The sequence below is a fragment of the Hirundo rustica genome, chromosome 27, assembly GCF_015227805.2.
Source record: "Hirundo rustica isolate bHirRus1 chromosome 27, bHirRus1.pri.v3, whole genome shotgun sequence".
NCBI lineage: Eukaryota > Metazoa > Chordata > Aves > Passeriformes > Hirundinidae > Hirundo > Hirundo rustica.
The window spans coordinates 2,757,993-2,785,919 of NC_053476.1; the positions used below are offsets into that span (position 1 = coordinate 2,757,993).

The 27,927-nt window shown below is 47.5% G+C and overlaps 1 protein-coding gene across 7 annotated transcripts; it reads right to left on the reverse strand.

The window, feature by feature from the left end:
- Positions 1-179: 179 nt before the first annotated feature.
- ATP6V0A1 (ATPase H+ transporting V0 subunit a1) lies at positions 180-27,870 on the reverse strand. 7 transcript variants are annotated; one of them, XM_040087567.2, is made up of 23 exons: positions 27,852-27,870; positions 27,542-27,683; positions 27,316-27,394; positions 26,871-26,968; positions 26,219-26,347; positions 21,792-21,895; positions 20,896-21,022; positions 18,959-19,041; positions 18,254-18,347; positions 16,734-16,946; positions 15,986-16,136; positions 15,606-15,745; positions 14,706-14,863; positions 14,163-14,253; positions 13,258-13,376; positions 12,732-12,948; positions 12,056-12,163; positions 11,261-11,329; positions 9,061-9,168; positions 8,462-8,479; positions 6,536-6,653; positions 5,991-6,162; positions 180-1,521 (listed from the first exon to the last, which is right to left on the reverse strand). In XM_040087567.2, exons 2-23 carry the CDS (start codon positions 27,656-27,658, stop codon positions 1,428-1,430), a joined length of 2,607 nt encoding a protein of 868 aa, XP_039943501.1. In that variant the 5' UTR covers positions 27,659-27,683; positions 27,852-27,870; the 3' UTR covers positions 180-1,427. The 7 variants fall into 7 exon arrangements, with proteins under 7 accessions (XP_039943501.1, XP_058279631.1, XP_039943504.1 ...); XM_058423648.1 differs by lacking the exon at positions 9,061-9,168 and having other exon boundaries at positions 21,792-21,874; XM_040087570.2 differs by lacking the exon at positions 11,261-11,329.
- Positions 27,871-27,927: the final 57 nt, after the last annotated feature.

Sequence of the window (27,927 nt, forward strand, 5' to 3'; positions counted from 1 at the left end):
AGCAGCCCTGCCCAGCCCATGGTTCCGGCCACGGAGGTGACAGGATCCAGGACAGGAATGCCTGAGGTCCCAGCTGTCGCCAGCAGCTCTGGGAGCTGCGTTCAGTGGAGGTCAGGGATGAGGAGGAGCCCCTGAGCCCCCTCAGTGAGCACTGGGGAAGCAGAAAACAGGCCACAGCGTTTGTTGTGGAGTTCATTTAATTTATACAGCGACTGTTTCAACGTGTTTCACCCAGGCAGCAGAACACAGCAGGACTCATGCCAATGCTCCACCTGCAGCCACGCTATGATTTCACCCTTCAGTCTGCAAACACCTCTGTGAATACCCACCACACGCTCCTGTAACACAGCCCAGGGCCTGCCCAGTGCAGAACAAGGGTCCCTGTGCCCCACGCACGTGCACATTGCAGTGTGCAAGGTACACGTCACCTTCTCACCTAATTTTAAGGAGCCTGGCACCTCGAGGCTTTTCCTCCTTGCTTCCAGGTTAATGAGTCTCGTTGTTCTAATCTGTTCATACACAAATACTCGTCTCCACCGTGAGAACTGAACACGGGAGGCACACACAGCACTAACACACACCCCACTGCTGCTACAGCTACATCGAGTTGAGGAGTGCAAGGAAATAGTGACAGCTCGGGCAGGAAAGAAAGCAACAGCTGATGCAGGGACACACCGCAGGGACCCCCCTGCCACGGAGCTGTTTTGGCAAGACTGGGTCACTGCTCTCCCATGAAGGGCTCCTCAGACCCTGAGTGCACAGGACAATGAGAGTCACTGCTACATCCACCTGTGTAAACGCTGCCTCCAGCGATGCCAAGCCCACACAGGCACTACCTGGTGTGCCTCGAGGGCTTTGGTATCACACCAGAAACCTCAGAAGTTTCACTGCCAGTGGCAGTGCCTGCAGTGAGCAGTGACAGTCTGCACCAAGGCTCATCCCTCCCCATCCTGTTCCAGGCCACAGTCAAGCCGCTGAGTCCCAGTGCATGAGGACTCCTCACCACTGCCTGCAGCAATAAGAGGGGGAACAGCCCTCACTCTTCTCCAGCTGAGGTTGTTGGGCCTTTTCTCCATGTTCTGTTTCGTCCCCTCAGCACAGCTGCCATTTCACTTCTGCCCTGACCAGCTGCCAAGGAATGCACAATACAGGGAGCACACGACTGCACACCAAACAGACACCTCATGCACTTGGTACCTTTGGGAGTAAACTTAAGGAACGAAAATTTCTGTGATCCAGTGTCGTTACCCCAGAACGTCAAAGCTTTTGGCTTTGGGATGCCATGGAAACGCTCAAGGGAGCTGCAATAAGTTATTATCATTATACACACAACTCGGACACACGGGGAGGGGTCAGTCACACCCTTGGTGCTGGGGAGGGTCAGTCACACACACACACAACGTTCAACACTGCTGCAGGGAGGGGCCTCAGTCATCAAACCTCCCCTCACGGATGATGTCAAAGGAGAAAGGGAGAAACTTGAACCCAGTGCCAGTGTAGAACTTGTTCTGGAATTCAATCCTGCAAGAGATAGAAGAGTGATAACTCATTAAAAAGGCAGCTCTCAATAGGAAGAATTAGCAAGAATTTCCATTAAAAGCAGGATTACTGACTAGAAAAAGATTTAAAGAGAAAAAGAGGTATCATAACATAATGTATCTTTTGTCACAACCCCCTCCAATCTATGTATGATGCTTCTGTGTGGAGCAAAGAGCTGTCCAGACTTTGATCCCACCCTCGGGGACAAAAAATGGCAACAGGAGCAGAAGGCCGGCCCTGACCGCAGCGTCCCAGGAAGCACAGGGTGCAGAGACAGCATTTTCTACACCAGCTGCTAAAGTTCCCTTTTTCATTAGCACAAGCCTCAGCCATGTGACACTGAGCTCAGACTCCCCACCAGCCACTTCTGTTTGTTCCCTGCAGCACACTGGCACTGGGACGTGCCCGCCACCTCCAGCCAAGCGTTAGCTCAGCCCCATTTGCTGCTGCCCCTAACAAACTCGAGTGAAAAAGAATTATTCTAGAGAACTGCCCAAGAGTCAGTGACAGCCAAACGTGGACAGGGAAAACTAATCCCCTGATTCCCACCAAAAACAAACCCAGGCTTCACAGACACTTTCCACTGCACAATCTGCTGGAAAACAAAGTCTCTGTAGGCAGCAAGTGACAGCAAACTGGGGAGCCTTTAACACAGTTCAGGAGAAGGGGGTTTTTTCAGCAAAAAAAATACAAACTTGAATTATTTTTCCCCAAAAAGGGAATCATGGCCAACTCCAGAGCTGCTGGATTCAGCTAGCAAAGAGCGATTTGCCCACAGAGCCCAGTAGGGAAATGCTCAGGAAAAGCAGCTTTAGCCTTTATCTTCTGCTGCCTCACAGGCCAAGGGATCCCCAGGATGAGCAGGATTTTCCATGTGGGAGGAAGGGCTCCTTGCCAACAGGCTCCAGTTTTTCAGGAACCTTGATAATCTCCACAAGTATCCTGTGACTAAGTAACTGTTCTGTAAGCAAAGGGAAATGAGAGGCAGAGGGCTGGGTATGTGAGTCACCCAAGCTGACATGTTAACCCTGATGATTCACAATTCCAGCTGGCCTCAGCATCCAAACCCTCCCTTTGGACATTCCGCTGCAGCTGGCCACAACTGGAGGCCTGACACAGGTGGAGAGGCTGCTCTAAGGTTAGAGAACTAGCCAGAAAAGTGTATTTAACCAAATAATCAGTGTAAATGGTCAGTAGGGTTTTCTGCAGGGGTCTCCAGAACCCAGCAGGAAGCACTGCTGTTGCCACTGCCTGTTACATCTCCCAGTTTACTGCTAAACCCTCTGTGTGTCTCACACGGGTGACCAAGCTCTGCAGAGAATTTACAGACAGTGGCATTACCAGCAAACAGCCCAGGAGTCCTCTGGCAGCACCAGTGCTACAGGAGACACCCTCTGCAGCTTTTTGCAGAATGTCTGACTGTCATTCCTTGGCTTTTCCAACCCCACAGAGTCAGGGTACCAACACTGGAAAACCAGGCAGCTCCAGTCCCGTGAGCAGGAGGCAAAAATGCAATGGGAACCCTGACTGTCACTCAGTCAAACTGCAAATTCCCACTCTCTATTTGTGTCCCTAAAGACAGGTGCCAGAGCATGGGGTGTAAATCAGGCACACCTCAAGGGTGGCTCACCCACAGACAGAACCCACTGGGGCGTTTGTGCAGAGACAGACACAAAGAGACTTCTTCCCAAGAAGAGCAGAGGAACCCTCTGGGATATTCCATCCTGCCTGACAGGAGGCTGCTGTTGCCCTGTGGAGCCGTGGCTCCTGCAGCCACACTGCAGGCGAGTCCTGGCTCGTTTACAAAGGAAAATCAAATCCTGGCAGGTGGGTGAGCAGCTGGACTTCACCACCCCCATTCACTGGACTGAGAGTGGGATGCAGCCCCAACACACCACGCCTCGGGAAGCAGCACCCTGAGTACAGTTACAAACTTTTTATTTTGGGCACAGTTTGTTTCAGCTCACATTAGAAGACGTGACTGGCTTAAAAAGGGGGAAGCTGCTTCAATCTGAATGTTCATGTTAAACTGTACCACTGAAAAGCAGTAAATGGAAAGGTTAAATATTTCAGAAGAGTTACAGCAATAAAAGTTGACAGCACAACAGCTCAGATATGTACAGAGCTGCAGTGGAGCCCTAGTTCACACCCTGCAATCCTGGCAGCAATCCAGAGGGCTGCCTCCACCCCAGAATGGCCTGAAAAGCCCAACCTGCTCAAAGAATGCACACTGAAAAAGCACAAAACAAACCTCCTTCATTAGGGACTGCCAGGCACAGCACATGGAACAACCTGTGAATTCCCTGACCAGTAAAACACATGCTCAATTCCTCCTCCTTTCCAGGAAGGCTGAACCACCCACACCTCAAATTCCTCAAAGGTGATGGTTCTCTCATAGCCAGAAAATCCCATCTGCTCCTCCCAGGACAGCGGTATTTGACCTCCACTCTCCCTTCCTCTTCCTAAAAAGGGAACACCTGCCATTGGAACACCCTGTTTTGGGTTCAGGAGCAAAAAGGAATGAGAACAGTGTGCTCTTTGGAACCGCTGCAGGTGCCTCCCTGTGATAACCAACACCCAGCAACCTCAAAATCATTTCAGCAGATCACTTGCAGTCTGAAATAGAACCTTAAACTTGCTTTTTGGGCTCTGAGCCTGAACAGATTTTCTCTCGGAGCCTGTGCATGAAAGGCTTGCAGGTTTGAAACGCATTTAGGGAAAACAGGACTTTGTTTAGCACTCCAGTCCCACAGCTGGCCTGCACTGGTCTGCAGGGGCAGAGTGATCCGTGCTCTCACTGCTGCTGCCCCTGGGTTTGCCTGTTTGCCATTTCACTGACACACACACAGATGGTTTTTTAATGGCCCTTTAGGCCATTAGCCATTACCTCCAGCTCACACCTGTTCCAGGTGTCTGAGCCATATCTGGAGGTGCAGACTGTGATTAACACAAGACAGGTACCTCCCCAAAAATGGAGCCTGTCTAGAGCAGCTGCTCAGAGCTGTTCCCCTACTGCTGCTTAGAAATGGCCATGCAGCTCCCCAGCCCTGGAAATCCTCTAATCCTCAAGGAATTGCAGAGCAAACCCACCACATCTGGAGTTACAGCACTGCTGCCCTCTGCTCCTCTTGGACTGCTCTCAGTGCCCAGCAGGGTCTGTGGGGCCGTCACTGCTGTGGTGGCACAGCACAGTGACAGCAGGGAGAGGATGAGGGACCTCTGGGCAGTCAGCAAGGAGCTCTCTGCTGACTGCTATGCAAGGTTCAGGCTGGGTGCCAGGAAAAACACAGACACTATCCAGCAGCCATTTCCAGGAGGGCCCCCCCGGCTCCCTCAGCACAAGATGGCTTCGCCCCAGGATCAGCTTGGCTCACTTGGCTACAGAGACACAAGTGGAGCAGGAGCCTCCAGCCTGCACCCCCAGGAGCCAGGACACTCCAGCCTGCAAGCCCCAGCCTGCACCTCACCAGCTGCCAAGGGAGAGAGCAAAAGGGCAACGCTTTCCTTCCCCACAAGCAGGGGAAAAGTGCAAAAAGGCTGATTTTTCTTTTTTTTTTTTTAAAGGCACTTGCTTCCTCTTGCACTTACAGAACTACTTTCAGAGAGTGCTCCCAATCTTTTCTTCCCATTTAAGCAAGACAAGAGTATTTCTTGTCATCTTCAGAGACTTCCCTTTGCTCTCACGACCCCCCCAACCCCCAGGAAATCAGCAGCCTGAGGAGGTGGCAGAGCCTCAAAGAGGCACAGACTCTCCTACATTTCAGGCTGAGAAAATCCTACTCCCAAGTTTCTCCTCTGATCCCACCAGTGCACTAATGAGGCAATCTGAAGTGGAACAATGAGTGCTCTTAAACATGGATTAGAGAAAGCTCTTGAATATTTTCCATACTTGGGAGCAGAGTAATTCCTTCTGCTTTGCTGGCTGCATACACAGGAGCTTAATGATCACAGGGAAGGAGCTGCAAAAGCAACTTCCAAAAGCAAGACCAGCAAAAACTTGCTGCCATCCCAAAGTACCCCAAGGGCAGAAGGCAAAGCCACTCCTGTCCAAGGCAAGATTTTATAGCAATGAGCACGAGGACGAGGAGGAACCTGCAGTCAGTGGCGACTGCACACAAAGGACATCAAACACAGGAACCGGGGAAAGACCAAGAGATGGAACAAGAAAGTCCTGCTGAAAGCCACAAAGCACACTGCTCCAGCCAGCACAGCCTCCCTGGTCCCAAAGCTTTGGTCCTGAAGCTTTAGTCTTTTAGTGCTTGTTTCTAAGCAGAGCTCTACAACCTTAAACAACAACAGGGGGGAGGTGCTTTACTACAGACATGATTGAAATCTCGGACTCTTTTTAACACTTTCTGCCTTCTAGAAGACAGCATTTCTGCAGAGTCCAGGTGAGACCAATTTCCTCGTTATGAAGAGCTCTCCGGGTTTCTGATGTTCCAGGAACTCACCAGTGCAAGCGCAGAGCGTGGAGGAAGGCCGAAAGCCCCTCCATGACCAGCAGAATGGCCACTGTCAGCGTGGCAAAAGCAGCAAAGATGAAGAAGAGGCCCAAGCCTCCCCCCAGGCTCCTCACGCTGAGGCCAATGTGGATCACCATGGTCCAGAGCACCTCTGAGAGCTCTGCCGAGACAAAGGGGAGAAGATTCACGTCAGCACAAACAGGGGGGTGTTTACTGGCAAAGTAAAAACTAAAGTCAAGCAAACCCCCACTACAACGGGTGGAAACCGAAGAGAGACAAGAGCTTTATCAGCCAAAAGTGCATCAGGACATGGCCTCCAGCAGTCACACGGGGCAGGGCTCAGCAGCTCTTTGCTTTACTCTGATTTTAACTCCATTCCTGCTCCATTCCAGGGAGCAGGCCCCGGTGCGTGGAGCTCGCTGCTCCCAGGCGATGCACACACGGCACCGTCCCGCGCCAGCCGAGCCCCGAGGAGCCTCCTGCCGCCTCCCACCCTCAGCGAGCTCGGAGCTCAGCTCCCCGGCGACACTCACGCGCGTGGGCCAAGCTGAGGGCCCAGAGCCGCAGGTAGGACGCGGTGTTGGAGATGCAGCCCAGGCAGTACTCGATGGTGTGGATGGCCTGGTACACCACGGTGTCCCCGAAGTCGAACTGCAGAGGGAACAGAGGATGAGGGGAGCTGGGAGCGCAGCGCGGGCCGGGGCACTGCTGCTATCACCGGGGACACCGTGTGACACCGCACACTGACACCGTCTTCTCCTGGTCTGAGCGCGCCAGCGCCGCAAACGCAGAACCAATCTCGTCTCGACAGGTTTTGCGCAACGGCAAACGCTGCGACGTCGATATTGTTTTCTTATTCTGGCGCGTGGAAGTCAGATAATTCCAAATTCATCCACGGGCTTAGCCAGGAAAAGACTGTTCAGCAGAAGGTGGTGCTGCTGTGCACTCCCTGGGAAGCCAGAGGTGCTGCTTGCGGGAAGGAGGCAGTGCACCAAGCTGTACTGTGTGTGCCTTTACTACAGGAGCAACAGGAGCATTTTGCAGGACATGAACCTGCCCTTTTTGAAGGCAAAAATAATGCATTAAGCTACCCAGAAAAAGTCACATCTGTGCACCATTCGCTGGCAAAGTCTCTGTGTCTCGGCAATTTTCTGCAATAATTAAAGAACTTATAAGGAAGTCTCTGCCATGTAGGGCAGTTTCTTATCCTGCAGCTTGAGAAAGCATTCCCTGCAGTTTGGATTTAATCCATGCTTCAGAAACTGCTCAGATTTAAGTTAACACGATGTTTTAAATACATCTAGTGACTAATGCTCTAGGCATGCACACAAAGCTATTTATACTCTTAATTCTCCCCTAGTATATCCAAGGCAATAAATATTTCAAGCAATTCAGTTAAATTAGCTGTCAAAATCCTAATCCTTTCTTTACAGAACATGAGCTGTGAAGTTCTTGCCTAAAGGCTCCTCTGGCCAACAGTTCCAGCTCTGGACACACGAGCAGGAGCGAATGTGGGAAATGTTCAAACAATGACCTTTCAAAGCTGAGTGCAACTGCCAGAGAGAACAACCACTGAGCCAGGAGTGGGAGCATCAGGACTGCTGTGGCACAGTCCATGTGGGTTGACACATTTCCCCCAGGTTCAGGGAGACATCAGGTACACCAGAACAGGAACCCCGTGCCCCTCCCCTTCCCCCCATTCCACACTGGCCTGTGCACAGCAGAGCTCTGAGCAAAACACTCTCAGCAAAATTTTCAGCAGCAGTGCCCCGGTCAAGCTGGTCTGATTTCATGCCATTTGTGGGTTTTTTTGTAGTAAAATTGGTTACCTGATTGTGCTGAAACTTACACTCAATCCTGCATCAGTATTAAGCCCCCCATTTTTTTAGCACTTCTTACAAGTGCTTAGGGATGAGCAGTCTCTCAGAACAGAGCTTCTCTTTTTACACAAAGCCACTGGCCAGTTCAGTTCTACATGAAACTGGACTGCTTGTGCTGCATTTGCTCTCTGGGTCAACCAGCATCATCCTTAACGTGGCAGATGGTTTGTGGGAGGAAATATCTTTAAACAGTTTGCTGCAGCACAAAATTAAGAAAGCCTCAACATAAAAAAACCTGTTGCTGCAGCACAAAATTAAGAAGGCCATAACATAAAAAAACTGAGACTTCTTTGGAAGCTCATAAGTGAAAACTTTTCTGTTTCGGACCTCCAGCTGAACAGTTTCCCAGGTAACTGGGAACAACCTGCAGACAGGGGATCAGACAGACAAGCTGTATCGATGAAGTAATTACAAGTCTGTTGATGTATGTGTGTATGAATTAAAAATGGCCTGTAACATGAAAACAGCAAGATCTTTTGGAAAACAAGATGCTGTGACATAACAAGTTCCATTCAGCACGTTTTACACCAATGGGAAATGGCCCAGGTACACATGAAGGCAAAGCTGCTGTGCTCTTACCACCTCGTCCTCTGTAGGCTTGAAAACATAAATTTACATTAAGTGCAGTGTTTTGATCACATTCATCATGAACACATTCAGCAATTCCCTCCTAAGCACGCCACGGAAAGCAGTAACACATCCCATGCACTACAGAGGCAGGATCTGCTGCAGTCCTTCAGAGGCATCAGAAAACTCCCCAACTACATGAGATCGACTGTTTTTCTCCTCTCCCAGAGGAAAGGGAAGTAATTCATGTTACCCCCAGCAATCAAAATGAATATATGAACAAAATTTCAGTGCTGCAGAAATACAGCCCCTGATTTTCCACTGGCATGGGAGAAGCAGGCAACGTGTGGCACTTGGGAGCGCTGCGCACCCCTGAGATGGTGGCTCTTTGGGGACAAACAGAACCACATCTCCCAGGATATACAAATTATGCTGCTTTTTCTGGAATCCTGGGAGCGACCAAGAGACAGTTGGTGAGAAAAATGCTAGGAACACACTTCACTGGGAATGCTGCTGTTTTTAACAGCCTGGAAACGAGTAACTACAGTCCCAGTGAGCTCATCCTGCTGCCGAGTGCAGTGCCCTGAGAGCGAGGATGCTCAGGTGCTTACCTCTTCCCCCTCCTCAGAATGGGTAGATAACTGGTCATGTTGAATGATCTCAGCATCCTCCTCCGTTGGGCCATTGCCCACCCGGATCCCACCAAAGTTGTGCGTGCCCTGACACATGCAGAAAAGAAAGAGCAAAGTGTTGTTCGGGTTTTAGTGCAAAAGTGCAGGTTTCTTGTGATTCCATGTGCAGCAGCAGCTCACAGAGGAAAACAAAGTATTAAATATTAAGGCCCAGATTAAGGCAGGTACTATTTCCCAGCTTGGATGGGAAAGGTGCTGATTCCGGCTGGGGGGGGGGAAAAAAAAAAGTCTGTCTGAGTGAATCCTTGGAACATTTCTACAGTGTAACTGCAACCATGAGGACAATAAAGGCACACCTCTCAGAGGACATTTGCTGGCTCTGACATGCAACAGCCCCAGGTCCTGCCCAGCATGGCTGGACAAGCATGGACACAGCACTGCTGGGCACTGGAGCAGCTCATGGAGCTGAACACGCTAACACAAACACACACACACACACACACACACTCGCTCCCACCAGCCTCAGGCACACCAACACCGCACAGAAAACCAGATCTTCCCCTGCTTGGAAAGTCTACATTGTGCAAGCATTAGAGACATTTGTTCTGACATTCAGCATCTGACCCTCAGCTGCACCTCCAGGGCTTCAAAGGGAAAAGAACAACACAGAGACTGAGCTGAAATGCTGAAGTCAGGAGCAGTTCCCACCTGGCCCCTGAGTCTGACCCCTAGAGAGGGAAACTACAACACCATAAATAGAAATAAATCCTGTGCCCAGCGTCAGCACTGTCTTGGGTCACCTGTGACACAGGATGTGACCTGACTTGCCACATCCAGACTGCAGAAGTCCAGGGATGCCCATGCAGACAAAAGAGGCTGAAGGTCCCATGACCCAGAACAGCTGCTCTGAGTTTTTTTTACCTCCTTTGTCCTTAGAAGCCTGCTTTTATTTGAGGTTGAATTATAAATATGCCAAACCACCAGACAGGACTCAGAATTTTGTCAGGTTTCTAAAAACAAATTAGATAGGCGTTTATGCTCTGAAAACAGAAATAAAACTTAAAACCCCCTCCATATTAACAACTAAGACAATGCTTTGATCCGGATTTTCAGTATCTCTGAAACACCACAAGTCACTGATGACTCCTGTCAATATTCTATTTATGTATTTCTAGCCTGTGTGAACTTGCACTTGAGCAGCCCTTCCCTCTCACTCGACTCATATCCATTCCCTGTAATCCAGCCAACCTAAACACAGCTCCAACAGCTCCAATTGTTTACTTGATCTTTCTAAACACACTTCACACAAGACCTCCCCTCGCAGCTTCCCGATGGAGATGCATTTCATACGCTGGATGGATCCTGCACAAGAGATCCATTCTCACTTCTGACATTTCAGTGAGGAGACTAAAATGTCATGAGAGAACGAGCTGACATGTCCCTCCCAGCACCTCTGGCAGCTGGAGAGCATGATGTGCTTCACACAATCGGTGAGATTCACACCTCCTAGTCAGCCAGGCAGATTCAGAATGAAAATGTAGCTGAAATAGGCAGCACTGGGGAAGGGACTAAGTTCTGGGGGCTGTCACAATCCTCAGCAGAAAGCTCTGGCAGCAAAGGGCCATCTGTAGGCTTGGAAACACATAAGTCAAAACAACTGCAACTGAGAAGCTTGTTTGTGCATAACCATTTTATAATAATTTCAGGTCAAAGTGCGTACAGGACAGATGTATCACAAATCCAATGATTACTGACATGGAGTTGCTGGAGGCCATCACATCACTGTGTGTTTGGGAACACGTAATGCAAACAGAAATGCTGCACTGAGAAGAATCCTAATCTGTCTTAAGCAAATACACAAGCAGAAGAAAAAAAGGGAATTCAACACGGGGGGATGTGGTAGCAGGAAATCCCGTGCTGCACTGCAGGTTGGATTCAGCAGCACTCCCGCAAGGAAATGTCTCTGTGCACACACAACTACCATCCTCCAGCCTGGGTGTTCATCCAGAATGTATCAATTTGGCTAAACTTTGCTCTTTCCAAGAGAAAGTGTTTTCCACCCTAAAGGTGCACTTGCCATTCCCTTACGAAATTCAGATACATTCCATGCTCCCTCGATAACCAGACACAAAGCCAGCTCCCCTCTGTAATGCATCAGGCGAGTTTGAAGTGCACTCACTGTTGCAGCCGCTGCTGCCTCGAGCGCCTGCGCGTTCGTGCTGCCCTGGGCCTCCTCGGGCTGCCCTTCCTGGGGGTGGACGGAAGAAGAGAGAGGGAGGAGGGAGAAAACAAAAAGAGAAAGGGAGACGAATGGAGGGGACATGGGAGGATGAAAGGTGGTCAGAGAAGGGAGAGGGAGTGTCTGTAACTGAACTGATCTTTCGACTCGCTGCACATCCTCACAGCGCTGCCAGACGTGCAGGGAGCGCTCGCACGTCTCCGCAGTGCACGGGTGCCACGTTCCTGCATCTCACACACAGGTGCAGCTGGAAACCTACAGAGCACCTCAGCAGACAACCTCTCACATGAGTCTCTAAGTCTCTTTTTCCTTTTAATTGTGCTTTTTTTTTTTTTTTTTACCATCCAAGCTGCTTTAACAAAGATAGCTGAGAAGTCTGCCAGCCAATTCCACCTCTGTTCCCCACTGCCAGCCTAGCCCAGCCACAGAAGTGCATCCAGCAGGCAGTGAGGGTGTTCCTAAACCAGCTACCAGAGCCCAAGCCAGAGACACTGTTCTGCTCATTACCAACATAAGGGGTTTTTAAAAGCAGGTTTGATGCTGGATCCAGGTCTGGGAAGCAGGCAGGCAACACTCTGTCTCCTGTAACAACACCCACTTGCTGGTATGCCCAGGAATATGCAAAAACACTTTAGAGGTTTCAATGCAGTGCATGAATTCAAGCTCAGGACAGAGAACACAGCTTTTCAACCAAAACCAGTTTTCCTATGTAAAATATAAAAGGGAGTCACCCACCAAGTGCTTTCTCCTTAAATACTGCTGGCGAAGGACCAGGGGTTTGGCTACCAGCATCCACGGCACACACAGCAAGGCTACCACCACGAGGAAGCACTGGAGCCCTTTCTGCAAAAGAAACAAGGCTCAGGTAATTCAGCCCCTGCTCAAACGCACACAGAACCCAGCAAGAACGGCTGAATTCCCAGTATGTGGATGCTCCACTACCTCTCTCTCTTCTGGAACAGCAATTAAGTACTTAATGCCTGCAGCTGCCACCTCTGACTGAGCACAGCATTTAATGCTGAGACTGGATTAGACTGGGGAGAAATCCAAAAGATCCTGCAGGGAATGAGAATTTGGCAGATGTCTGATACTGCTGGAAGGAAACAGCATTGGTGTCTGAGCTAAGATGAGAGGTATCACATTGCAGACATGGGACAACATTCCTAATTGATTTCTGCTATTAATTAGCATCCACATATTCTGAAGCAACAGTTGACTTATGGTCAGACAAATAAAAATTCCTGGTGGAGGGATTATTCCTTCCTTCTTCAACATTACAGAGTATCAGCCCTCAGAAATGCTCTGTGGAAAGATGTTTCACGCTTTATTTCGCAGTTCTGACAAGGTCAATGAAACATTCCAGTATCACTGGAAGAAACATCTCTGATTCTGTTCTAGCAAGAGCACGCACCTGCCCACTATAAAGCATCTTATTACTGGTGTCCTCATAGGAGAACAGGAACATGTTGATAAAGTGGATTAAGAGGCTCGGTGCTTCCTTGGATGTGTGAGCATCGTAGGCGGTCCACTTGTAAAAGATGAGAATAACAAGGTATCCAAAGAGGGAGGACATGAAAATAATTTCTGGGATAAATCCAAGGTATATGTTCAGTGGCTTCTTAAAATAGCTACAGGGAAGAAAAAAAAAAAAAAAAAAAAAAAGGAGGTTTATATTAGATTTGGTTAGAATTAGGGCAAAAGCTTTTAATTAGGGTGTGAGGAGAGTCTTTGGAAAGACAATGCAGGGGCTCAGCAGCTTGACAACAGCTAGGCCTGGAGCACTGGAACTGCCTGACAGGCACAGTTCCACACACAGCCAGAGATTACTGCCCTGCACCTTCCATCAGGAGGTGAGGGCTGACAGGCATCTCAAACCACAAAACACCCAAGGACACCCCATTCCTCCCACCATCAGAAAACCAGAGCAAAGCACTCACATGTGGTTGAGGAGACTCAACGCGACACCAAAGAGCATCTGGAAAATGCCAAGAATCACAGACATCTTCATCTTAAAGGAATTGAGGAAGGCCAGCTTATTGCTGGCAATATTCCAGATCTATGAAAAACAACACCTAGTCAGTTACCAGGGAAAGGAAAACAGGAGAAGGAAAACACTCCCTTCTAAGCTAAACAGTATGAACCGGTCAGGAAGTGTGAGGCTGAAAAAGCAGGTTTTTAAAGATATTTTTGTCCTACAGATAACTTTTGGGGAAATGAGCAGACAAGCTTTCAGCTGGGAACAGTCTGACAGTAACTGAGCCCACCACTGAGCAGGAATCAAACCCATTTTCATGGTACCTCAAAAATGCAGGAGAAAAGAGGCTGCATCCTTAACAGAAAGAATATGATTATCCCTTTAAAGGAACAACTACACACAGCTGGGATTTCCTGCATTTCCTCTTTATGTGGAACCCACACAAGGTTTGTCATGTATTACAAGCACAGTTAAGAGCAGAGGTGCTGATGCAGGCAGATACCAAGTGACAGGATTACTGGGAAATGTACATTTCCAAAGGTGACTGAAAAAAGAGATTAACAACTCTCCCCAAGGTAAAAAAGTAACTTCAGAAAGTGATTTTCAAGGCTAATCAGATTTGATTAAAGCAAATTAGGTTAGAAAGGGTGAGAAAGCAGCCTTTAATGGACCTCAGAACAAGGGTCTCTATCCCAAATCTTCAGTAGGAATTCTATCATTCAGGAGTATTCCTGCCACTGATGGTCTTGCTAAGGGAATAGCTGGGCTGGGGAACCTTTCACAGAACAGGGAACAGACGGGTACTTTTCCTTCTGCTGACACATAAGATTTTGCCCAAAAGACTGCAGAGGAAGGATGAGCTCTTACTGGGTCAATGCCAAATGGGTAGGGCCCACCAAACACCCCTGGGATAGCAGGATCCAGCTGCAGCAGGGGGGTGGTCTCCAGCAAAGCATCTCTGTTTAGGAATAAGATCATAAAAACATTAACAATAGCAATGCCACCCTCCTTCTGTAAAAACTAACAATGCTCTTCCCTTGTGAGAGTAAGGAACAGCTAAAATTGAGAGAAGTTTAAGGTTGTAGAACCTGGATGGTTCTAGAGATTTTCTCAAATGAATAAAACCCTGTTTCTTGACCTACTCAGTGTCACAAGGAAGGCAGGTGCAGAGGACAGGAATCTTAAAATGTCTCAGGGGAAATAGGTGAAAAAATGCATCTCTTCAAGTTTTCTGGGGAAAAAAAAAAGCCGTTTTGAATCTTGGCACCTATCATCCCATTTACACCCCTCTTCCAAATCTACCTGAGACAGAGGCCAGAATTGTTTGTTTTCCTGAGCTGGAAGGACAATGGGGAAGGACAAGTCACCTGCTTCTCACTGTCTCTACAAAGTTACCAAGGGTTTACTCACGACCAGTTGGCTTTATTGAACATCGGCCGGACGCTCCAGGAGGAACCGAACATGTTGAGGGATTTGGAGAAGCAGTCGTTGTAGATGAGGCCCGTGTACGTGGAGAACAGCCCCATCAGCAGGATGATGTACCGACCACTGAACACCATGTTGAACATCTGGTGTAAAAACCCAAAAGGAACAAAGAAACTCCATGAGAACAGGGAAGGTCTCTCCTAAAGCCAAACCAGGCAGATCAGTCTGTTGTAGGACAAACGTCGGCCAAGTGAAAGGAGAGGATTAAGGGTGCAAGAGGGAGCACAGCAGCACAGATAACGAGGATGAAGAGGCAGCGTGGATCTCCACAGGGGACCCAGAAGTAGCTGGAATGGTCAAAATGCACTGCACAGCCTGATGCAACTCCCAGCTGTCAGCAAGAGTTTGGAACCAGGAGCACAGACCCTCTCTGCCTCCTCCAGCTCTGCCAGTGCATCTTCACTCTGGTCCAGCTCCTGTCAGCCCTGAGCCACAAAACCAACCTTGAGCAGCAAACAGGAAAAGTGCCAGAGGGGGGATATATACATACGGAAACTGGGAGTTCTGCAGTGGCTAAACCCCACTATGATCCAGCTAAATTTGAGATGATTTGTTTACACCAACTTGATCATTTCCTTCAGACAACTGAAATTAATAATTTCCTATAAATATACAAAAGGAAAACCAAGGGAAGTCAATACTACTATGAAATTACACTACTCAGTGTGCATGTGTGCTCTTCAGGCTTCCCAGCCTGTCTGTGTGCTTCAAAAATTCCAAGGGAGGAGTAATGGGCATTATCAACTCAAGGGGAAAAGGATGGGAGTAAACCAAGCTGCAACTCTTTGTCTGAAATGCAAAGCTCAGCATGATCTGCCACTTCACCTCATTGTCACTCTTCTGGGACAGAATCCGGCTTTCCCTCACCACCATCCAGACAGCAATCAGAGTCATCAGGATTCCATGGCCAAAATCCCCAAACATCACAGCAAACAGGAACGGGAAGGTGATGATGGTATAGGGTGCTGTAAGGGAAAAGACAGCATTCCCAGGGCACTGTGTGTTAGCCAGCCCAGATTCACCACGGTACAGTTCAGGCAATTTAGCAAATACAATTCCCCAGCTTCCCCTCTGCTACTGAAAGCTGATGAGTCTCTGCTAGAATTCCCCACTAGAGATTTCCACACAGGACAGGCAATACAGATAAACAGCATGACAAAAAAATCTGAGACAGAAGTCTTGGGCTTTTCCGAGTCTGAATTTACCTGGATTTATTTCCCGATATGTCCCAATGCCATAAGCATCAACAATGTTTTGAAAGCCAGAAGTAAACTTGTTCGTTTTGTTGTATGTGGGTGGGGTCTGATTGGTTTGCATCCTGTTTAAAATAGATGGGACAGTGGATCCGCTGTGCTCCTGTTTGAGAAAAACAAAGGGAAGATCAGCAAACCCACCCTCAGAGCGCTGGAGGACAAAGTCCAACACAGCTGTCCTGCTGGCATTTGGAAAACTGCAAGCCTGAGTGTTTGCAGTGTGCTTGCACAACGAGACACTGGAGCAGCTGAGGAAGGCTGCCAGGATTCCACTGCTGTCCACGCTGTGTAGCAGGGGTAAAGGTGAACATTGTTTGCACAGGACAGGCAACAAAACAAAAAGCAAGTGGAAGGACTTCAAGAAACCCAACTCTCTTGACTATCTGAGCAGAGAGTGAGTTTGCCAACGTCCTGGAGAGCTCCTCTATCCAGACACCAGGACTACAGAGCCCAGCCAGGGTACTAAGCATGCCAAAGCGCTAAAATCCTCACCATTCCAGCATTCACCTGAACTTTAAGCTTCACACAACGTATTTGTTACTACTTTTATCTCTAAGTCATCATTCCAGCTACACAAGCTGTCCTCTGTGAGGGCTGATTCCAACAGCCCACGGAGGACAGTGTTCAGAGGCTCACAGTACAGAAAAGGCAATGAATCCACATGGTGCTGCCACAGCTGACTGGCACAACATTCACTCACAGTGCCTCTCCTGAGAGCAAACTGGATGGAATCGAGGTCAGCAACAGGACACCACACTTCAGCAATCAAGCACTTCTGTGTCACGTCGATGTTGCACAGGTTCAGGGTGTGGTAAATCGCCTTCATCTTCCGCACTTTGATGAACCAGACACGGATGTTTTTAGCAGCTGCCTGCAAAACCCTCTGGCGATGATCCTCAGTTTGGTTCAGCACCTTTCAGAGAGGAAGGAGGAAGATGAGGTCAAATTATGGACCAACGTTTCAGGTGCACCCACAAGCCTTTCCCACAGAGGATGAATGACCAGCCTGCTCTCCCACCCCAGAACAGGCTGCCCCATGCCTGCAGTCTATTGATGCACCCCTATATTAATTAGTTCTGCTGAAAGGCTTAAGGGCTTTTTCCAGGGATGCCTTCTGATTACTTTCCTCCTCCAGCTCCAAGGGCAGTGGTTGTTTCAAACAACAAACTGTGCCAAGATCACAGGGAAAAAAATTACCTCCACCCAGGTTAAAAGAGCAGAGAAGAGTTCTGCAAGTGAAGGGTTTGCTGCCTTGAGAAAACACACAAATTACCCTGAAACACTTGTTTACTGAAGGGAAAAGGAGAAAGTGTTTCCTACTGAGGGTGTTTTCCAACTGGAACATATCAAACTCAGGCCAAGTCAGATTTCCAGAGTGGAAAGTCTTAGATTGCAGGGAAAGTGAGGACACAGGGCACATGCAGCTTATAGCAGTTACATCGCTTCTGAGTTCCTGTCTACTTTAAAATATCTTCTGAGCTACACTGCACAATTCCCAGCTTGAGACAGTTTCTATATCAAATAAGTGGGTCAAATTTGATAATTTTTCCTTTTAGTTTCTGAACATTTTCTCAAATTTTGTCTCAAATCCCTTAAATCTTTCTACATTATTACACTGCCTTTCTTCCTTGAAGCAAGCACCAGGTATTTCAGAGGTGGCACCCACGAGATCTGGGTGCTAATTGCTTTTTATCAACACTCAGGCTGCTGCACAAGAGATTAGTTGTAAAGCAGAAGCTCTTCAGGACAGCTCAACGTGAAAATGTAAAGACAGGCAGAAAAAAGAAGAGCTAAGTTAATGTTAGCATTGTTATCTCAGCTTGGAAAAAAGTTTAAATGTTTTCAAAGTCCTTGCAGCTGAAACAGGCAGTTACACAACAGGCTCTGAGAGTCAGAACCTACAGGATCTCCCTACACGAGTTCCTCTTTGCTCCCTGGTATGGAGTTCTCTGTACTTATTTGTATACAATGAATTGCTCAGCCCTCCAGAAAGATCAAACCACCCATCCTAAATCCTGACACAGCAACAACTGAGCAGTCTCTGAACACCCCTCCTGCATTGCTGGTCTCAAGCTACCTGAGGCTGAAAACATGGTCACGTAATAGGGGCAAATATCCTCCTGTTTTAACAGGATTCAAAGTTTCCAAATATAGTTTTCAACCATATTATTAAAGGGAAAAAAACCAAAGAAAGGTCTTCATTGACCCCAGTTATTTTACCATCTGAAGATCATCAATTCTGGTATTGACACCAGAAGCCATTTCCTTCCGCTCCTGAGGTGTTTCTGGGCAGGGGTAGAGGGAGGCTCGGAACCTGGAAGACAGAGAAGCACCTCAGTGACAGAGATGGAAAGAAGATCAATCAGTCAGGGGTGACCCAGAGGCACCTTAAGAGAAGTTTCTGATCAGCAGAGACTGCCAAGCAGAGCTCCAGCCTATACACCAAAGGGATGCAGAAGTTTGCTTTAGGCCAAAGCAGAAGCTGAGTACCAAAGAAAACAGAAGTGGGAGAGAATTCTCTGCTCCCTGTGCTGCCAGTGTCTCCAGGCACTGTCACAAGGTTGGTCAGCCATCCAGCTGAGGGGGGACACTGTCACAGCAGTGCAACTGCTGATAGAAGCAGTCACTGTTGTCTCCCTTGTGAGAATATCCCACCGATGCCCCATCAGGCTTGCCCCAGAAATCAACACTCCCTCGGTATTTTGCATCCCCTAGCACTGCACTCGTGTACTTTGAGCATTACAGGCTGGGGAGCGGCGAGTCTGACTGTAAAATGTGTTTCAGTTACTTATGGCACATTTCATTTGCTGTCTAAATATGTGCTCCTGTAGCCACTGCGAAACAGGGTGTTGAGAAATACTGATATTAAGTCATTTCAGCGTGTTCCAAATAATTGAGAGCTGCCCATCTGTCAGTCTTTCATACCCTTCACAGATCTTCTTGACTCTGTTCTTCAGCTGGTCACCTTGGAAGAAGATGATAAATACAGACTTCTGCACATAATCCCCCTAGAACAAAGGAAAGAATTGTCGAAATTAGCATAGATAATTACCGGAGTTCTACTTTTCCTTTTGCTGAGTCTGTCCATCAGAGCTCAGATATGCACAGCAGGTCAAGAATGTACCTGAGTAACACTGGAACAGACACAAGGAGAGCCTCAATTTTCTCAGCCTCAGTACAGAGTACCTGCATTGTATTTGTGTTTACTGAAGCAAAATGCCCCAGGTTATCCATTAGTGATTCCATGCAATATAGTAAATAGGAAAGTCTGGTAAGATGCCCAAAGATAATGAAGCATTTATCAGCACTTAGTGCAGCCAGCTTGCCTACAGAATCAAGCCAAAAGAGTGAATGAAGATAAAAAAGAGTGGAGTTTAACCAGTGTGGTTCCCAGGGAGACCAGAGGCACATTCCTTGCACAGCTGTGTCCGTGGGGGCAGCCAGGGCCCCTTTCCTGCATTTGTTGACAAGTTATTGTTCTACCTTACTTAGGAAATTTTAACATAATGTTTCAAGAATAATTCCATTAGGTGTAACCTCAATTTAAGGAAGTTCTGCACAATAAGAACAAAGTCTCTCGTAGCAGACAGATGATTCCACAGGTCAGCTACCAGTGGTTGGTGGGACACATCAGCCTCACATGAGAAAGAGTTACTGAGCTTCACCTCCCAGGTCTGTGTTCCACAGCAGCTCTTTACTAGCTAAGAGCAAGGGCGCCCCAAGTTTGGCCAGTGCCCACTGGTTTGAGGACAGAAGACACTGGATGTAAAACCAGGCCCAATCACAACATTTATTATTTATTTCTGTACTAATGTAAACGATTCTAAGGTGGATGTTTAAACTATTGATTAGTGAATTAAGAAGAAAACAAAAGGTTTCAAGTTCAGAGAAATGATCCTCAGGTATTACACACTGGCCATGTTCCAAAGACCATCTTCCACGGAGGATCACTGCTCATGCAGAACTGCACTTGCAGTTTGGGCCAGAGAAATCCTTACATTTTGAGTTGTTTTCCCCCTTCCAACAGCACTCCCCATCCAGCCTCTTATTTTTGTTTTCATTAAATGAGAAAACATTTGTTGATGAAGCTCAGAGGCTGAAACGGCTGCTAGGATGGACCTCACTGCATGGACCTCACTGAGGGACAGAGGCTTCTATGGACAGATCCACAGCTCTTGGATCCTGCTGCTGTACCCAGTGTTGGAGTCCAGGGCATTCCTTTGGCTGCCCTGGAGGGTGAGAAACCTGGACAGGGGGGTCTGGGACCCTGGCCCAGAGCCCAGAGGGACATTGGCTTTGATCCCAGTCCATGGGAAAGGCTTCCTGCACTGCGGGAAGGATTGCAAGCCACAAGAGTGTGAAAGATTGGAGTTCAGCTTATCACAGGGTGAGAAAACAGTAGGTTTGGGTTTTTAGTATGGAAGTGAATGGGAGCAAGATGGAGGATTTGGGGCGTTGTCTCCTGCTTCTTCTTTCTTCTTCCCTCACTCCATTTTCTGCAGTGACAGTGGCACAAAGTAGTTTCAGGAGACTGGGTCAAAGTAGAGACGACCTTTTTAGTATAAGTGATAGATATTGGCAAATAATGATAAATAAAGAACACGTAGTAATTAGTATAAAAGACAGCAACAGCCCAGTGCGAGGTGGAGTCATCAAAAGCCCGAGTAGCTGCACAGACCTTTGCTGGGCACTGAGAAAACTGTAAGAAACGAAACAATAAAAAAAGCATGCAACCTTGAAAAATCAGAACCTGAAGACTCCGTCTCTTTCTTGCGTCTGGCTCAGACCTTTGCAGAAGGCAAAAGACTCTTAAAACCACCTGAATCTCGGAACTTTAAAGCAAGACCCAGGAGCTCCTTTACCGTGACGGGGTCCTCCAGTGGGTTCTCGATCTCGGCCTGGCGCAGGAAGACGTTCCCGCGGCACACGCGCCACAGCATCCGCTCGAACGTGGGGATGCGCTCGCGGTTGATCACGCCGGCCACGAACCTGCCAGGGGACAGCACGGCCTGAGGGGCTGCACCTGAGCCAGCCCAGAGCCTCCCACCCAGCACACCATGGCACCAGGGGGTTGGCGTCGTGCCGGGATCTATAAAAACCTGGTTTTAACATTCTTCGAGCGAAACGGAAGGTCCTCGAAATATATGGAGGTAATGCACAGCAAAACAACTGCACTATAGCACAGGCTGTGTTTGTTAACAGGATGAAATAATCTTTAAAAATATACAAACTGCTGCTTATCGGAGAAGCAAATGCATTTAGATATGCAGTTTCTAGCCTTCATTCCCCTACAGTCCTGGTACACTGGCTGCAAGGGTTACAGCAGCCATGGCTGCCAGTGACTGTGTCCTGAGCTCATACTTAGACCTCACTGGACCAAACCCCTGTGTCCAGATAAAGTATTACATGCACAAGGAAGCCTGGAAGCAGCTGATAAAGAGGATGTGGAACTATACAGTTATTTCAGAACATTATGTGCCCGCAGTAGTTACAATTTTCAACGAAGCTCTGAGGTATCAGGGTGTCTGAGAGAAACAACCAGACACGCTTACACAGAACAAACTGCGTTAATTGTTTGGTGCAGAGAGAAATTTGTGAAGCACAAACATGAACTGGGAGGTTAACATGGGCAGGAAAAGAGCAGGGAGCAACAGCTGGTTTTAGATGCTTGGTGTGGAAAGTTCCACAACTGTGCTCAAATAATTGCTGCTTCCAGAGGCTGATAATCCCTAATCCAGCAATCCTGAACTGCACTTACCCAAGTCGGAGCGGGGCACCTCTTCCCATCTCGCTCGGCTCCAGCAGTGAAGAGGATTCCTCCAACAGGTCTGGATCCGCCATCTGCTGATGATGCAATTCAGCCTGAATTCACAAATCAATTAATATCTAATGAAACCAGTTAGTGGCATGCAGGGAATGAGGAGCCAGGAGATAGTTGTGGGAGACAAAGAAAGAAAAGAAGAAAGGAAAGGAAAGAAAAGGAAAGGAAAGAAAAGGAAAGGAAAGAAAAGGAAGAGCAAACGTTAAGACAGCAAAAAGAGGAAAGAGATGACAGAAAAGACAGCAAGAATCACACATGGAAGGAGAAAAACAAGAGGAAAAATGGAATGGCTCAGCAGGGCTTCCATACAAGAAAGGCCTGAGGATTGTTGCAACAAAGGGGCTGGGAGATATATAAGTCTGAAGAAAGGCAGAATTTAAAAAAAAAAAAAAAAAAAATCAAATTTTAAACACAAGTGATGTTCCCAAGAACCATTTTTAATGGCACAAACCAGAGAAACACACTTGACTCATGTATTTCCCCAGATATTAAATTATCCTCATCCACCATATGATTCACCATCAGACATAAACACTGCATAGAGCAGCTGGCAACATGGCTCATCTCTTAGCCAGGCACTAAAACAGGACCGTTTTACACTGTCCTTCTTTGCAACTCATTTACAAGCTGAAATTCTTAGGAATATGGCTTGTAAGTATCAGAAATTCAGGTCAATTCAGGTCAATTCAGGTCATTCAAATCATATCCCCTTGTGCACCATCTTCACACTTGTTCAACCCCACCTCCCACTTAGTTCTACCTCTGCAGCTTATATAATGAAATGCCAAAGATTACAGTTCCTGAGAACAAGCAGAGTGTCAAAGTCTACCCTCTGTGGTACGCAGGAGGTCTTTCCCACAGAGCCATCAAGGGAACTCGCTAAATCACACTGGAAGGCAGAGTTTGACCCAAGACACATCATATCCACACACACAGAGCACAGCCTTGCAAAATCTGTGGCAAGTGCAGTAACTGAGCCCCAGTCTCTGCACTTGGGCAATAGTTGTGTCAGAGTGAAAACCTCTCCAGCACTTTACCTGCTTGTCAAATCAAAGTGTTTGTCATATACAAGACAGTTTTTGCAAGGCTGACACCAAATGTATCTCAACTGCTTGTACACACGCTTGCTGCAGCTTAGGATGTGACGTGAGGGAGGGAGCCCTTCATTCGGCTTGGAAAGGCAACACAGGGAACTCCTGGCCCTTTCAACTTTAAGGTGACTCGTTGCATCAAAACATCAAAAACTGAATGAAAATTCAGTTCATAAGAGAACACAACTAAAATAAGAAAGTTTGGTACCTGAAAACAAAACACACAGACCAAACATCCCAGCAACTGTTTGACATCTTGACTTCAGGATGTTGAAGAACAGTAAGTTACAATTGTTAGAGGCTTGTATTGTATTTCCAGTAATCAAGACACTGTGTGCAGTATGTTTTTGTGATGTGCAGCACATTTTAGCAGATGACTCATGAAAAAGGAAGGACAGCACACATGACACCTTTGGATTTGCCTCACCTGAGAGAGAATTTGTTATATATGTTTAATATTAGCTTGGCCCATTTGGGCTATGTGTCCTTTATTCAGGACAAATCCTGCTTAGAGAGAGTGGAATTACAAAGTGAAACAGTTTAAAATAAAGTGAATTAGACTAGTTTAACTAAAAGAAAACGTTCTTTTGCAAGGATTATTCGCATTACAAAGTCCATGTTCCTTAAATTAATTTCTCAACAACTCTGATTTTATGAGTACACCCTTTCTAGAAAGACAGCACAACTACAGCAGCTCTGCATCAGGACGGATAATTAAACCACTACTGGGGGATTTAATAGAAATAAAAAATTGAGACTATGTGGAAATGGAAGAGCTATCCAATTCCAGTGCAGGAAAACAGGATTCTGGGAAATCTACTTTAAATATGAATTTTCACCAGTGGTGAGTGAAATGTCAGTGTTATTGTGGAGTATTTTTTACTAGATAAGGTTGTTCTTGGAATCTCCCAAGCATTTCCATGACAGTAATCAAGAAGCATAATACAAGAACTTTCATTATTAAATAATTTTAAATTGCTTATTGATCTCCTGATCAGCATCCAGATCAGCACCTTTAATCTCAAAAAAAAGTTCATTTTCTCCACTCATGATTTCAGCCCCATCCTGTGACGCTTCTGGATGCCCAGTGCAAGCCCATACAATTCAAGCCCCTTCCAGGTCACAAACAGGACAAAAATCAACGTTCACAAGAAATAAAAAGGATTCATGTCACCATCTATTAACCCAGAGCCAGACAGAAGTGACAGATGCAAAGCAAACAGAGAAAAGCAGATGGCAGAAGAGTCAGAGGGAGGAAGAAGGGACTGCATGCCATTAACCGTTACTTTTCCAGTCTTCTTTTACGCTCACAGTCTAGGCAAAGCTCTCAGAGAAATCTCTCCAGCTCATATGGCTCTTCATAAGCAAGGACAAGAAGACTGAGAAAAGGAGCATAATCATCAACATGGTGTGTTGGAACAAGAAATGGCTGCTTGGGCTGGAATGGTCACAGGAAGAAAAAGGGGACATTTTGCCACCCTCCCTCCCCCCATGTTCAAACTCTGGAGAGCAAACGCCAAGCATGAAGGAATTGGAGAGTCAGCCATTTCTTGTGCAACTCATTACTATGAGTAATACAATCTTAATTACAAGTTATTGTAGTCTTCAAGTGTTGAAAGTGCCCTGCATGGAGGGAGTGCTGGCCACTCCAGGATGGTGAGCAGAGACAGCTCTGGGCTGCTCGGGGCTTCCCCCAGCTGTTTGCTGAGCACAGAAAGCTGAGACAGGTTTAAACTGTCCACACTTACTTTTAACTGAACATCACCTGTAAGCTGTTTCATTTGCTTTTACAGAGAGCAGCACATGTTATTCAGTGTATTTTGTTTTATTACTACAGAAAAGTTATGAAAGGAGCAGAATGTATCTAAGCTTTCTGTGGCTGGTTTGTGTAAGGCTGCGGGTGACCTGCCAGGGACTGCTTAGAAAATTGATTTTTATCTTTAAATTTAGTTTGATCCCGCTGCAGTTGAAGAAGAGCAGGGGCCAGAGAGGACAGTAATTAGCAAGGCCAGGTTGGACAGGGCTTGGAGCAACCTAATCTAGTAGAAGGTGTTCCTGCCCATGGCAGGGGAGTGAATGGACATGAACTTTAAGGTCCTTCCCAACCCGAACCAGCCTGGGATTCATTCTCGATACAGAAATGCTCAGCACTTGGTTTTGCAGATGATTCAGAACAGACAGTGCTACTTTAACACAGCAAAGTAATGGATTATCAGGTTAATCCTGTTTGTCCAAGGGATACTTGTAAGTGAACATTCAACACTCGAAGACAAGGGTTTTTTGTACTGAAATCAACCCCACAACCCAGCAGCCCTCACACCAGCAGCAGTATCTGTGTCAGCAGTGACTATGACCGGCACAGGGCCAACCTTGGTGCCTGAACAGGCAATATCTTGTGCCAAACCAACAAAAAACAAACTGTTAGATAAATGGCCTGAAGTGTGCAGGAGTGCAGCTCCCCTTGACAATAGCCCTTGTATAACCAGGAGCCATTTCCGTTAGAAATTCTTTGATCAAATCCTGAGATCAGAGGAAACAGGACATCTACTCAGCAAAAACATGTCCTGAAAAACGTACAGCAGCTCTTTGAGAGAACTGCCAAGACTCTTGAGATACTTCAGCTTTACAAGGAAGGGTTATGTCTTCTCCCAAGCAGGATTTATGTCGGTGCCATGAACGACACCGGAGAAGCTGCTCTCAGCTCCAGAGAAAGTTGCCAGTTCCTGGCCCAGATGGTATTTGACAAAATGTCTAAGACTTTAAATGTCAGCTTTGCTCCACAGCTGACCTCTTGAAGCTTCAGGGTTTGATCAAAGGCCCAGTTAATTAATTAATCTATTACTTCAGTGGAATTTGTATTGTGACCCTAATGAGTCTCCACATAACACTTAAAGGGTGAAGAGAAATTCAGCTCAGTCCTGTGCATGTGCACCAAAGAGACTCTTATCTACTGGAGACAGTGCTCCCTGTAGCACCAAATTTTGGGGCTGTTGATGTGCTTTCCAAACTACTCACATCTTAATTACTTGACACAATTTTTAGACAAACCATTGATTAACTAGAACAAGCCCAAATCAGCAACGTAGCAGGTAAATCATGGATAGGTATGTGTACTGCATGAAAAATGGAAAACAATTTGTGCAGCTTTCTTCAACAAAGCATAAAATGACCCCGCTGTCCAAAACAGCAACTAAAATATATTTGAGAATAAAAATGGCAATTCCTATGAGAAGAATCAGCTCCCCAAGTGTTAAACCCCACCGGTATTCTGACCTCATCAAAAAACTGCTGAGTTTTACGCAGTATAAATTTTAATTCTGTCAGCTCCAAGAAGTTTCTCTTCAGAGCCTCCTGGTTGGTGTTGATTTCTTTAAGCTCATTTTCAATTTTCTCAAAGTTTGCCTGGAAGATGTGAAAAGCAGAAAGAAAAAAATGACTTAAAGCAATTCCATATTTAAGTGCTGTTCAGTCTGTCAACACACAGAGGCAAGTGAGATGCTTCACATCCCCACCCACTTTGCCTGGATTTGCAGGTGCATCTCCAGCCTGCTGTGGCACAGATCCAGACCTGCTACATCTGCAGGCAACTGCAGACTTCTCACATTCAGCCAGACTTTTTATGGACTGGATTGATAGTTTCTTCAAATCAATAAAATCGTGGTAAACTTTATGACCCCACCACCTTAAATCCCACGGTTCCAGCAGTTTTTGGCTCATTTCAGTGGTGAAATTCCTATTGAGTACTCTCACTTCTGTATTTGGACAGACACCGCCCAATGTGAACTGGCAGAGCTGCTCCCAGGGACAGCTGGAGACTGGGCTAATGCCTACCTGCCATAAATTCTGCAAGCATTGACCAACAGAAACAATTTTCCCAGTTTCCATCCAGAGTCAAACATTAGTTTAAGTCTTAACACATCATTACCTCCAGGTCAATCATGTCACGTGGAAAAGGCACCTCCGGGTTTTCACCAGTGTCCATGATAGGAATATTTGCCTTTTTAATCTCCTTCTCCACAAACCCTGCAGAGACAGCATTAAAAGCGTTAATTTTTGACACTTCAGTGTCAAACAGTTCCCCCAACCTGCAGCTGGTCCCAGCAGCAGCTGATTCCTTCAGCTCCTATTCCAAGATTGTCTGACTTGGCCAGAGTTATCGTTCAAGGGGGAGTAGAACCCCCAGAGGCAGCGAGCCGAGCCTGTGCCCTCACCCCTCTGCTCTGTTCCAAACACTGCCCTGCAGCTTCAGCCTGCCTTGACTGGGTCGTTTTGGATTTTTTTTTTTTTTTTTTTTTTTTTTTTTTTTTTTTTTTTTTTTTGTTAAGCAAAAGCTGCAGAGTCAGAGCCACATCAACCCAGCGGGAACGTACGTAGCTTTCGGTCCATCTCCTCGCACCTCCGCACTTCATTGACGAATTTACGGTGGAACACGTTCACGTCGGGGTTCAGCTGCAGGGAGAGACACAGGGGACTCAGCAAATCTCCACCCCCGGGGTCGGGGCCTCACCTGGGCCTCACCGGCCCGGGGGCGGGGCCGGCCGGGGCTCCCGGTGCCGCGATCGCCCCGGTGCCGCGGGGTGCGCAGGAGACACTCACGTCGCGGAACTGGACCTTGCCCAGCTCGCCCAGCTCGCTGACACAGCAGTACGCGGCCTCGGACTGCAGAAAGAGCTGGGCCAGGGTCATCTCCTCGCTGCGGAACAGCTCCCCCATGGCGGCGCCGCTCCCGCTGCGGCCTCTGCGGAGAAGCGCCGTGAGAACCGGGCCGGCATCGAGGCCTTCTCGCCTCCGCCGCCCTATCACAGACCCTGCTGCGCCTGGACACCACCCCGGAGCGGCTCGGCCCCACGCGGCGTCCCCGTCCCATCCCCATCATATCCAGCCCAGTTCCGTTCCCCGCCATTACCTGCCGCTGCCGCCGCCGCTGCCGCCGCCGCCGCCGCCGCCTGACCCGCGCCGGCTCCCGTCCGCGGCGTCACGGT

Excerpts from the sequence above, each read along its gene's own strand:
- ATP6V0A1 (XM_040087567.2), bottom strand. The coding sequence starts at position 27,658 with ATGGGGGAGCTGTTCCGCAGCGAGGAGATGACCCTGGCCCAGCTCTTT. Across the intron at positions 13,377-14,162 it reads ACCCATTTGGCATTGACCCA|ATCTGGAATATTGCCAGCAA; the intron begins GTAAGAGCTCAT and ends TGTTTTTCATAG. Across the intron at positions 6,163-6,535 it reads CCTCAGCTTGGCCCACGCGC|AGCTCTCAGAGGTGCTCTGG; the intron begins GTGAGTGTCGCC and ends TTGTCTCGGCAG.